The sequence below is a fragment of the Phoca vitulina genome, unplaced genomic scaffold (genome assembly GCF_004348235.1).
Source record: "Phoca vitulina isolate PV1807 unplaced genomic scaffold, GSC_HSeal_1.0 scaffold2, whole genome shotgun sequence".
Lineage (NCBI taxonomy): Eukaryota > Metazoa > Chordata > Mammalia > Carnivora > Phocidae > Phoca > Phoca vitulina.
The window spans coordinates 50,815,871-50,828,743 of NW_022589705.1; the positions used below are offsets into that span (position 1 = coordinate 50,815,871).

At 33.0% G+C, this 12,873-nt stretch overlaps 1 protein-coding gene across 2 annotated transcripts in view; it reads right to left on the reverse strand.

The window, feature by feature from the left end:
- Nucleotides 1-4,882: 4,882 nt before the first annotated feature.
- ATG4C (autophagy related 4C cysteine peptidase) overlaps nucleotides 4,883-12,873 on the reverse strand; it is an 88,627-nt gene continuing 80,636 nt past the window's right edge. The window contains exons 11-12 of one of the 2 annotated variants that reach the window (XR_004302133.1): nucleotides 7,042-8,802; nucleotides 4,883-6,283 (exon numbers count right to left, since the gene is read on the reverse strand). Coding sequence is in view for 1 of the 2 variants with exons in the window: in XM_032427377.1 (XP_032283268.1) it covers nucleotides 8,635-8,802 (168 nt within the window). In the remaining variant the exon portion in view is untranslated. Of the gene's footprint in view, nucleotides 6,284-6,444; nucleotides 8,803-12,873 lie in introns of those variants that run through there. The other variant, XM_032427377.1, reaches the window with a different exon arrangement.

Here is a 12,873-nt window from a genome sequence, read left to right on the forward strand (position 1 = left end):
AAGTACATACCTATCAATAATTACTTTAAATGTAAATGGATAAAATGCTCCAATGAAAAGACACAGGGTGACTAAATGGGTAAAAAAAACAAGACCTATCTATATGCTACCTACAAGTCACTTCAGACCTAAAGACACATACAGACTGAAAATAAAAAGATGGCAAAAGATATTCTATGCAAATGAATAAATTTAAAAAGCTGGAGTAGCACTACTTCTTTCAGACAAAACAGACCTTAAAACAAAGACTGTAACAAGAGAGGGCGCCTGGGTGGCTCAGTCGATTAAGTGCCCACCTTCAGCTCGGGTCATGATCCCAGGGTCCTGGGATCGAGTCCCGCATCGGGCTCCCTGCTCAGCAGAGAGCCTGCTTCTCCCTCTCTCTCTGCCTGCCTCTCTGCCTACTTGTGCTCTCTATCTCTCTGTCAAATAAATAAATAAAATCTTTAAAAAAAAAAAAAAGACTGTAACAAGAGACAAAGGTATTACATAATGATAAAAGGATCAATCCAACAAGAGGATATAACAATTGTAAATACCAACTTAGGAGCACCTAAATATATAAAGCAAATATTAATAGGCAAAAAAGGAGAAACAGAGTAATATAATAATAGTAGGTGACTTTAAGACCCCATTTGCATCACTGATACTGGCAGAAAATCCATAAGGAAGCAGTGACTCTGACACATTAGACAAGATGGGGTTCCCAAATACAGAATATTCCATCCAAAAACAGCAGAATACACATTCTTTTCAAGTGCCCATGGAACATGCTCCAGGATAGATCATGTTGGGCCACAAAACAGTCTCAGTAAATTTAAGATTGAAATCATATCAAGCATCTTTTCCAACCACAATGGTATTAAACTAGAAATTAATTACAAGAAAAAAACTGGAAAAAATATAAACATATGGAGGCTAAACAACATGCTATGAAACAACCAATAAGTCAACAAAGAAAGCTAAGAGGAAATCAAAAATATTTGGAGACAAATGAACATGGAAACACAATGTTCCAAAATTTATGGGTCACGGCAAAAGCAGTTCTAAAAAGGAAGTTTATAGTGATACAGGCCTACCTCAAGAAACAAGAAAAATCTGAAATAAACAATCTAACCGTACAACTAAAGGAACAAGAAAAGAAGAAAAAAAAAGCCCAAAGTTAGCAAAGGGAAGGAAATAATAAAGATTAGAGTGGAAATAAATAGAGATGGAAGAAGGAAGGAAGGAAAGAGGGAGGGAGGGAAGGAAGGAAGGAAGGAAAGAGGGTAGGAAGGAAAGAGAGAAGGAAAAGAAAAAGAAAATCAACTAAACTAAGAGCTAGTTTTGAAAAGATAAATAAAATTGATAAACCTTCGCCAGATTCATCAGGAGAAAAAAAGGGAGAGGACTTAAAATCAGAAACGAAAAAGTTACAAATGACACCACAGAAATACAAAGGATTATAAGGAACTATTACAAACAACTATATGGCCATAAACTGGACAACCTACAAGAAATGGATAATGGATAAATTCCTTGAAACATACAATCTTCCAATATTAAATTAGGAAGAAATAGAAAATCTGAACAGACCAATTTACTGGTAATGAAATTGAATTAGTAATCAGCAAACTCCCAGCAAACTGAAGTCTGGGACCAGATGGCCTCAAAGATGAATTCTACCAAACATTTTTTTAAAGATTTTATTTATTTATTTATTTATTTATTTATTTATTTTATTTATATTTAAGAGAGAGAGAAAGTGGGGAAGGAGGGGCAGAAGGAGGAGAGAATCTCATGCCTACTCCCCACTGAGTGTGGAGCCTGACACATGGCTCAATCCCACGACCCCAAGGTCATGACCTGAGCTGAAATCAAATCAGATGCTTAACCAACTGAGCCACCCAGTTGCCCCTCTACCAAACATTTAAAGAAGAATTAATACCTATCCTTCTCCAACTATTCAAAAAAAAATTGAAGAGCAAGGAACACTTCCAAATTCATTCTGCAAGACGAGCATTACCCTGATACTAAAGCCAAAGACACACACACACACACATACATACATACATACATACGTACATACATACATTCCAGGCCAACATCCTTCATGAATATAGATGCAAAAATCCTCAACAAAATATTAGCAAACCAAATTCAACAATACTTTATTTTTTTTTAAGATTTTTTATTTTTCAGAGAGAGAGAAATAGAGGGGGAGAGAGAGAGCACAAGCAGGAGGAGGGAGCAACAGGCAAAGGGAGAAGCAGGCTCCCTGCTGAGCAAGGAGCCCAATGTGGGACTCATCCCAAGACCCTGGGATCATGACCTGAGCTGAAGGCAGACACTTAACTGACTGAGCCACCCAGGTGTCCCTCAATAATACTTTAAAAGTATCATACACCATGATTAAGTGAGATTATTCCAGGAATACAAGGATGGTTTAATATCTGCAAATCAATCAATGTGATGCACCACATTAACAAAATGAAGGATAAAAATCATATGATCATCTCAATAGATGCAGAAAAAGCATTTGACAAAATCCAACATCCATTTATGATAAAACTCTCAACTAAGTTGGTAGAGAGGGAACATACCTCAATATAAATAAAGGCTATATGTGACAAACCCACAGCTAACAACATACTCAATGGTGAAAAGCTGCAAGCTTTTCCTAAGATCAGGAACTAGACAAGACTGCCCACTCTTGCCACTTTCATTCAACAGAGTACTGGGAGTCTCAGACACAGCATTCAGACAGGAAAAAGAAATAAAAGGCATCCAAGTGGTAAGGAAAAAGTAAAACTGTCACTATTTGCAGATAACATGATACTGTATATGGAAAACCCTACAGACTTCACCAAAAATACTACTGGAACTAATAAATGAATTCAGCAAAGTTGCAGGATACAAAACTAATATGCAGAAATTTGTTATGTTTCTATACGCTAACAACAAACTATCATAAAGAGAAATTAAGAAAACAATCCTATTTATAACTGCACCAAAAAGAATAAAATACCGGGGCTCCTGGGTGGCTCAGTCGTTAAGCATCTGCCTTTGGCTCAGGTCATGATCCCAGGGTCCTGGGATCGAGCCCCGCATCGGGCTCCCTGCTCAGCGGGAAGCCTGCTTCTCCTGCTCCCACTCCCCCTGCTTGTGTTCCCTCTCTCGCTGTGTCTCTCTCTGTCAAATAAATAAATAAAATCTTTAAAAAAAAAAAAAGAATAAAATACCTAGGAATAAATCTAACCACAGAGGTGAAAGACCTGTACTCTGAAAACTATAAGACATTGATTAAAGAAACAGAAGATCACACAAATAAATGGAAACACATACCATACTCACGGACTGGGAGAATTAACACTGTCCATACTACCCAAAGCAATCTACAGATTCAATGCAATCCCTATCAGTAGCATTTTTCACAGAACTAGAACAAATAATCCTAAAACTTGTATGAAACCACAGAATACCACCCCCATAGCCAAAGCAATCAAGAAAAAACAAAGCAGGAAGTATCACACTCTCAGATTTCAAACTATATTACAAAGCTATAGGAATCAAAACTGTATGGTACTGGAACAAAACCAGACACATAGAACAATGGAACAGAATAGAGAGCCCAGAAATAAACCCACACTTACATGGTCAGTTAATCTATGATAAAGGAGACAAGTATATACAATGGGGAAAAGACGGTCTCTTCAATAAATGGTGCTGGGAAAACCGAACAGCTACATGCAAAAGAATGAAACCAGACCAGTTTTTTTACACCATATACAAAAATAAACTCAAAATGGGTTAAAGACCTAAATGTATGAACTGAAGTCATAAAACTCCTAAAAGAAAACATAGACAATAAACTCTTGAACATTGGTCCTAGAAATATTTATTTTGGCTCTGTCTCCTCAGGCAATGAGAACAAATGCAAAAATAAATAATTGGGACTACATCAAATTAAAAAGCTTTTGCACAATGAAGGAAACTGTCAACAAAATAAATAGGGAACCTACTGAAGAGATGGCAATATTTGCAAATAATGTATCTGATAAAGGGTTAATATCCAAAATTTATAAAGAATTCATATAACTCAACACCAAAAATACAAACAATCCAATTAAAAAATGGGCAGGGGACCTGAACAGACATTTTTCCAAGACATACAGGTGGCCAACAGGCATATGAAAAGGTGCCAATATCACTAATCATCAGGACAATGCAAATAAAAGACACAATGAGATTATTACTTCACACCTGCCAGAATGGCTAGTATCAAAAAGACAAGAAATAACAAGTGTTGGAGAAGACACGGAGAAAAGGGAACCCTCCTACACTGTAAATTGGTGCAGCCACTATGAAAATTCTTCAAAAAATTAAAAAATAGAAATACCAAAAAAAAAAAAAAAAAATAGAAATACCATACCACTTAGCAATTCTACTTCTGGGTATTTATATCCAAAGAAAACAAAAACACTAATCCAAAAAGAATAGCAAAATACAGAAGTGTCCATCAATAGATGAATGGATAAAGATGTGATAAATACATATGTGTGTATATATATCAGAGAAAGACAAATAACATATGGTCTCACTTATATGTGGAATCTAAAAAACAAAATAAATGAACAAAACAGAAACATATTCATAAATACAGAGAACAAACAGGTGGTTGCTGGAGCAAAGGGGGGATGGGGCAAGTGGCAAAATAGGTGAAGAGCATTAAGAGGTACAAACTTCCAGTTGTAACACAAGTCATGTGAATGTAAAGTACAACATAGGGCATGTAGTCAACAATATTGTAATAACTTTGATGACAGATGGTAACTACACTTTTATCATGGTGATCATTTCATAATGTATATAAATGTTGAATCACTATGTTTTGCACCTGAAACTAATATAATATTGTATGTCAACTATACTTCAATATATAAATAAATAAGGAAAGATTGAGTTTCTAAATTTCTGGAGGAATTGGTTACAGAGTAGCATAGTAATTTTCCTGCCTAATAACATACATGTATTCTTCACTTTTAATATATTTTTCTTATTATGAGAGAATAAGTGAAATTTTATAACTAGTTGTGAATGTTTTGGGCCATTGCTTGCCACCAATAATGTTGAGGAGGACTATAAAAATGAAAGAGAAGAAAATGCTAATTCAAAAATGTGTCTGCAATACTGAATGTAAATATTTTTCAAAGCTTATAGGCAAGGAGAAAGTCTTTATATAACCATGAAAACCACATAAAAATGCTTAAGATTTCTAAACTAAGATTCAAACTATAAAATGATATAAAATTTATATTTTGGAATAGGATGAGATGTTTCTAATTTTTTCTGGTCTAATGTTTCACTTTTTCAAAAATTCAGTATCTCAAAATATTCAGTCTAAATGCTCAACTGAATATAATACACTAAATTGTGGTGATTGGCAATACTGAGGCTATAATAAATAATGCACAATATTTATTCTCCTAAAATTTTTTAAAGAAATTTACTCTTCTTTTTATAGAAAATAGTAATCCCTTAATCCTTTTCAAGAAATTGCCTCTATCAATATATTTTGGATATTTTAACTAAAAATTCTAGTTTCCTCCTTATGTCTATTTCAGTGGAAATTCATATAGCTATTTAATATTTTCAAAGTGTTTTCTCATTATCTGTTCTTTCTCTTATTTCCTATTTCTGGAAAATTCTTAGAGTGTGCTTTTTTTGGTTATATTTGAATATATAGTCAAAAAGACTTAGGTATACAATGTAAGCCATTGAAGGTGATCTGTGATAAAGCATGAAAATGAAACTTTCCCAGTTCCAAAATAATTAGCAGAGAAAAGGGGGGGGACCTAGATTATATGATTTGACCAGAAATACAGTGCTTTCCAGCCTGCAATGATAGAAAGTGACTAGAGATCTCTAAAAAATTAAGATTTCTGACCCAACACTGGATATATTATATAGATAAGTCATTTTTGCTCTTTTATTCCTTTAATTCTTCTAAAAACAAGATGGAATTAACATACATACTTTTAGATATGCTTGCCCTTGGACAATGCTAAGGTTAACAGAACACAAAAGTGACCTAAATTTTTAATCCTATAAAGTTGTCTTCTCAATAATACAGATTTAATGGGGTTAGTTTAATATAAAAACAGAAAAATGAGTACCTCGGGGAAATCCTTTTGGATATACTTGTACTGTAAAGGATCTTTTCATTCACTCATCCAGCAAATGACTCTCAACATTGCCTGCTGGTGGTTAATATATTGACAAAAGGGGATTCAAAGTGTCAAATCTTATGAGGAAGAGAGAAAAGAAACCTTCACCATCAAAAAGTCACATTAAGAATTTTAAAAATTCATTTCTGAAATGTTAATGGTAAAACTAGTATCTTAATATTGATGTCCAAATGCAAGATCCTCCTATAATAATTCTAACAGAACACCCATCTTAGTACCTTGTCTTTTTTTTTTTTTTTTTTTTTTACTTTCCTTTATTCCAGGCTGAAAGAGATCATCCATAAGCTTTATTGACCAAGTTTACTGGCTGTCAGAACTTGAAATGAAATCTGTGTTCAAAACAAAGTCTGAAACCAGAATATACAGGACCTCTATTCTAAATCTAATGATGTAGTTTTGTTGCTGCCTTTCCAATAAAAGATTAGCACAACTTTTGGCTGGTCCTCAGCTGAAGTTGAATAAACAGGCAAGATAAATCAATCAGCCTATCTCGATTTTCATGAATGCATACATTCATTCATACACAATATTGAATACTTTTTATGTGCATATTATGCTGATCATATCCGATCCTACACATTTATTCTCAGTCATGGGGATAACTGTATTCAAGATTGGTTTGTTTTGTCTGTACAGTATTCTGAGTATTTTCAATGTAATTCAATGTAAAGGAAGTTTCTGCCTCCTCTCACCTCAACTTTGGCCAGGTCTAATTATAACCTACTTAAAATGATCCCCAAAGATGGTGAGAAAATAACAGAATGCAATAGTATAAGTCTAAACTTTTATATAGTTCTTGTAAGAGAATACTTACAATCAGTTCTGATTCATTTGAAGGTATGGGTACTCTCATTTGATGTGTTTGTTGTAAAATCCTGTGAATACTGCAGGTGTATATAAAGAACAAACTGCAATAATTTAGACGAGACAACTGCAGTGCATAAAATCGGGCATACTACTGGTTTCTTATTCCTATAATGCTTTGACATTCTAGAAAAATTAGTACTGGACTTAATTTGTCTAGATTTTATCTGGAGTAAAGGAAAATTTTAGATTTCAGGCCATTTATATCAATTCAATAAACTGTCCTCATAGGGAAATGCCAAACCTGATTTCTCTCATCAGACATACTAAAGCAATCTGCCCCCTCTGTTTCAGTTTTGCATGCAACTCTAAACCTAACAAACAGGCTTTCTGATGGAAGAGATCAGTGACTTTAAATGATACACAATTTTATGTCTTTATAAGTCACCTTTCCACACTGAAACATGAAAGCTCCATAAAATAAGTTAATATTTTGCTTTCAGAGAAACAATATTACTTGCCTTCATTATAAATAAATAGACTTCATATGAGACAATGATTTTTTTCAAATTAAAGAACTAAAATAATCCTATTAAAACCAAACAAAGGTATTTTATGTTCTCACATCTTTATTAAAGTACAAAATCCTGGCTGAATAATAACTCTTATATTTTTATATCACAAATTTGCCTTTCAGTAACACATAATACACTTAAGGCAGATTTACCTTATAAATAGACTCAACTTCTAAACACCACTACACTGATTTATACAAATAGCAAAAATCACATAGAGGAGCATCTACTGATATCCTTCTTAGTACTTATCTTTAGGTTTAAAAACTCCATAGTAAGCAGAATTCCCATAAAATTCCATTTTTGAGACAGGAAACAAACAACTGCTACTATCTCAAAATTGCCTTTATCTGATTTGATTGGATGAAGTTAATATTAATAACATAACCTTTAAATTTCTGGGGAAAACCAATACTTTATATTCACTCCTCAGAGAAGGCTTGATAGCAAGCAAAATGAGGAGCCATTATAAAATCATATTGCTAAGTATTACATTAACTCACAATTCTACTTATATAATTGTATGCATATCACAGCTAACAATTGCTATTTAATATATCCAGATACATCCATAAGTATCCTTTGGCTGCATTAATAACAGAGGCTATGCAGCACTCAAGATTCATTCTCTGGTCTTCTGGTTGTTAGTATAAATAGGAGCTTTTGAACCTATTTGGTGATCCCAATTTTGGCGCCTATATCAAAAACCTTCAGGAGACTAGTGGCCTCAGGTGGAAGAATTTGAAGACTGGAAGGCTTATAGTTAAGTTAGAGTTATCGTTAGCAGATCTTAGGGAAAGAGGAATGCAGCCAGAATCACTTGATATTTATTAGAAATAAAGATTCATTAAATCATTTCTCCTTCAGAAAAATATCTTTAAAACTTGTATATTTCCAAATGTTCTTTTTTTAAAGAACATATAAAATTAAGATATTTGTGAAAATAAGCCGGTTTCAAGTAAACTTGTTTCTCTTCATTGTTCCCCCTGCAGAAGAGTTCTTCTCAACAAGCACAAATGTACTAATCTTTAGAGCAAGACAAATTCTTCTGTGCTAAATCTTTTCAATCTTTTCTTTTCATCCTCTGAGAAAAGGTCTTCTTCATTGGTTGTAGTAGATGTAAAATCATAGTCTCTGGAATGACCATTTACAAAAGTAAATAAGGGATATCTCTCTTTAGAAGAAATTTTCAGCATCTGTAACAGAAAGTACAGAAAAATCCCTTACTGGATGCAAGAGTGCATAGTAGGACCACATGATGAAGTCTAATGTTTTAGCCCTGAATCTCTCGTTAGTTTCTCTCATTTACATTTATCCAGTACCACTGTTTCACTGTTCTGGCTAAAAGACAAAAAGTTCATCAGCATTGTAGAGTTTACTTATAGCTAAATACTTGCTTCTCCATTAAGAGTAGACCATCAAAAATTAAGTACATTATCATTCCCATCCTACCCCCCTCAAAGTAAGTCTTCTAATCACCTTCTGACTTAAAGGTTTACTAAAGAACCAAGATTCATCTTCTTTTGGTAGTAATAGACAATAAAACAAAATGGTATCACTGACTATAGTAAAATATTGTGAAAGACTGGGACCATTACACAGAAGAAAAACCATTAAACTGAGTCAGAAGGTTCATTCTAATCTCAATTCTACAACTTACCTTGATGAGCCCTTGGACAAAATTACTCTACCTGACTATCATCTACAAAATGCAGCAAAAGATACCCAATCTCCTTACCTCAGAGGATTGTTAAATTGACCAAAAGCAATAATAAAAAGTTATTTTTAAAAATTGAGTCTTTTCAGAGTCACGTATTTGAAAAAATATTTCTGCAGTAATTTGGTAAACATGAAAAATAGTGTTCTTATACATAGTAATAATCCATACCTTACATATTACCTTCTTAAAGCTACATAATTCAGAAGTGAAAAAAGTAGTACCTGGAATTTTGTGGGGAGACCAACAACCTTTATAACCTCTATCAATTTTGGATTTGTTAACAATCCAACAACCCATTCTAAACCACCTTAAATCTTTCTGTTAATTAAGTTCTATTAAAAAATTAAAAGAATTTTCATCAAAAATGAATCAAATTTTTGAATGACATTTTGATAGAAACAAACTTTTCTATAGATAACAAGGACCTATAAGGATTCTGAAAAGTTTATGTGAATTATAGAGAATGCTGAAAAAATATCAACAGTATTTACACATCATTAATCATGATCAATTAATTATAATTTGTTTCTAAAGGATAATTTCAGGGGTAAAAACTAAATTCTCCCAAATGTCAATATTCAACTGAAGGATCATCAAATTCTTATATATTACATTTATAGATTCTCTTAAAATGTGGTTAAAATAAATATGTAGCCCCAGCATACAGATACAGTGTTAAACTTAAAATATTTCAATGAGACAGTTAATATGAAATACATTTTTTAAATTGAATGAGAATGAACCATTTAAAAACAATCAAGTACTTAGAAAAATTAGATGTAATGAAAATCATAACCGATAATTCATATTGCTCTCCTAAAGTATACATTGCTCAAATTTATTTTATTTACACTCTACAAAATAAAAAAGGGAAGAAAGAAGGAAAAGTGCAGAAAATAAAAATAATGTGATCAAGCCTCTTTCACCTCCAGCCAATGGCTGGAATACAGTTGAAAATTGTTGTCATTTCATGTTCATTTAATGTCACTTTAGTTAAAGTCCAGTATCTAATGGGCATTGTATCATTTTCAAATCAGCACAACAAAGCTAATATTATCATCTCTTCATCCTTTCTTTCAAGATCAATAAAGAAGTCATTTAGGTTTATTAGTGGGTCATCAACTAAGATTCAAATCTGTGACCCAGGGCAAAATGTCAGAAAGGGGCCCTTTGTCCTTTAATTACAAAATGTACCTACTTTTTGCAAACTCACTCATAGTGTAAGGCCCCCTTATGTGTATTTATTGATTTAGGCTTTGAGAATTACAGTTTTTCTAACTTTTCTTGATTTATTTAAAATATTTTAAAGATTATCAAATGAAAAATATATTAAAGGTTTACTCAAATGAACTGATACTTATGTCCACACAAAAACTTGCTTTATTCAAAATGGCCAAAACTTGGAAGCAACAAAGATGTCCTTCAGTAGGTGAATGTATAAATAAATTGGTACATCCAGACAATGGAATATTACTCAGCACTAAAAAGAAATGAGCTATCAAGCCATAAAAAACATGGAGGAGGGCGCCTGGGTGGCTCAGTTGGTTAAGTGACTGCCTTCGGCTCAGGTCATGATCCTGGAGTCCCTGGATCGAGTCCCGCATCGGGCTCCCTGCTTGGCAGGGAGTCTGCTTCTCCCTCTGACCCTCCCCCCTCTCATGTGCTCTCTCTCATTCTCTCTCTCTCAAATAAATAAATAAAATCTTTAAAAAAAAAAAAACATGGAGGAACCTTAAGTGCATATCACTAAGTGAAAGAAGACAATTTGAAAAGGCTACAAACTGTAAGATTCCAACAATATGATGTTTGGGAAAAGACAAAATTATGGAGGTAGTAAAAAGACCAGTGGTTACCAGGGGTTAATAGGAAGGGAGAGATAAATAGGTGGAATACAAAAAATTTTTAGGGCAGGAAAACTATTCTGTATGATACCATAATGGTGGCTACATATCATTATACATCTTTCCAAAACCACAGAATATATAATACCAAGAGTGAACCGTAAGGTAAACTATAGACTTTGGGTGATAATAATGATGTGTCCAATGCAGGTTCATCAGTCATAATACATACTGGGGGGATGTCTAGTGGGGGATGCTGATGGGGAAGGTAATATATGGAAACTTTCTGTATTTTTCACTCAATTTTGCTATGAAACTATAACTGCTCTAAAAAATAAAGCCTATTTAAAATATATATATTAAAGGACAAGTGAGTTGGGCAGTAAGGTAAGTAATAACCTATCAGTACATAAATATGATATGGCAGGGAAGAAATAATTTTAGAACAAAGAAATATGGAATGCCAAAGGAAACTTTAGAAATTATTGAGCTTACTCACATTTTATAAATGGGAAAATTGAGCCCCAAAGGATTTAAATTACTTTCCCAAGATGACTTAACAGCAGCAGCAACAATAAAAAGAGAAACTAATAAGGAATTATTTGGGTTATTAGGCCTCAATCACTTATCAACATGCTTTTTAAACACTTTTCCTAGCTCATAAGCACCCTATCAAGAATGCTTTTTCAGACTTGTTTTTTTTTTTTAAGAATAACCATTGATTTGAAAATTTGATTCTAAAAACTTTTGTCAAAAGTGAAAACTTTAGTTTTCCTTTCTTATATTACAAGTCAAAACTAAGCTTAAAGTCCCTCCATGATGGATAACATAAAATCTACATGAAAAAAAAAATTCTAAACTAGGTTATCTATATGACATAGGGTATTATCAATTGAAATACTATACAAAATAAAAGATAACAAAAGTTAGTTAATAACTTGGGAAATCTATTATATAATGTTAAAAGAAAAAAACAGGATATAAAGCTATATCTAAAATTTAATCTCAATTATGTTAACATCATTTTAAATAAGTATTTTTGAAAGACTAGAAAGATATACAATAAAATATTAAGTTATCTATGAATGAAAGACTTAGTGGTGATTTTTTTGTTACACTTCTAATTTCCAAACTTTCTAACATGTATATCTTGGATAGTTAGGAGAAAAGCATTTTTAAAAAAATTTAAGATAACTGAGTTTACTATTTCATAGTCGCTTTTCAAAAGGTGATTCAGTGGTTTGCTCAACAATAATTTTAGAATAGGCAAGTCCTCTGTTGTATTTTAATAACATGATAATCAAAGATACACTAAAGCAGCTTTATTATCTAAAAGGCAAATCATTTTTCAGGAGGTCAAATAATTTATCACATTTTTCCTATGTGCTACGTTGACAGGTTTCAAAATCTACAAAGGAAAAAGCTGGAGGACAGAAGTTAAACAATTTCTTCCTTCATAATGCTCGAAGGTGTAAGGAAGAACAGAAATAGAACCAGGAGATGACCTCTTCTCCCCAGGTCAAAACCTTTACCTCTAGTCTCTGCCTCCACACATGTAAAATTATACCCAGTACAGAGCAGTCTAGATCTATGTGGTCTATATTCAACATTATGTTCACAGTGGAGCTACTTTTTATGTAGTGGTTAGGTTCTAAAGTCAGCCCATAATGTGAAAATCAAATACAGTCAAAATCAATATAGTCAAA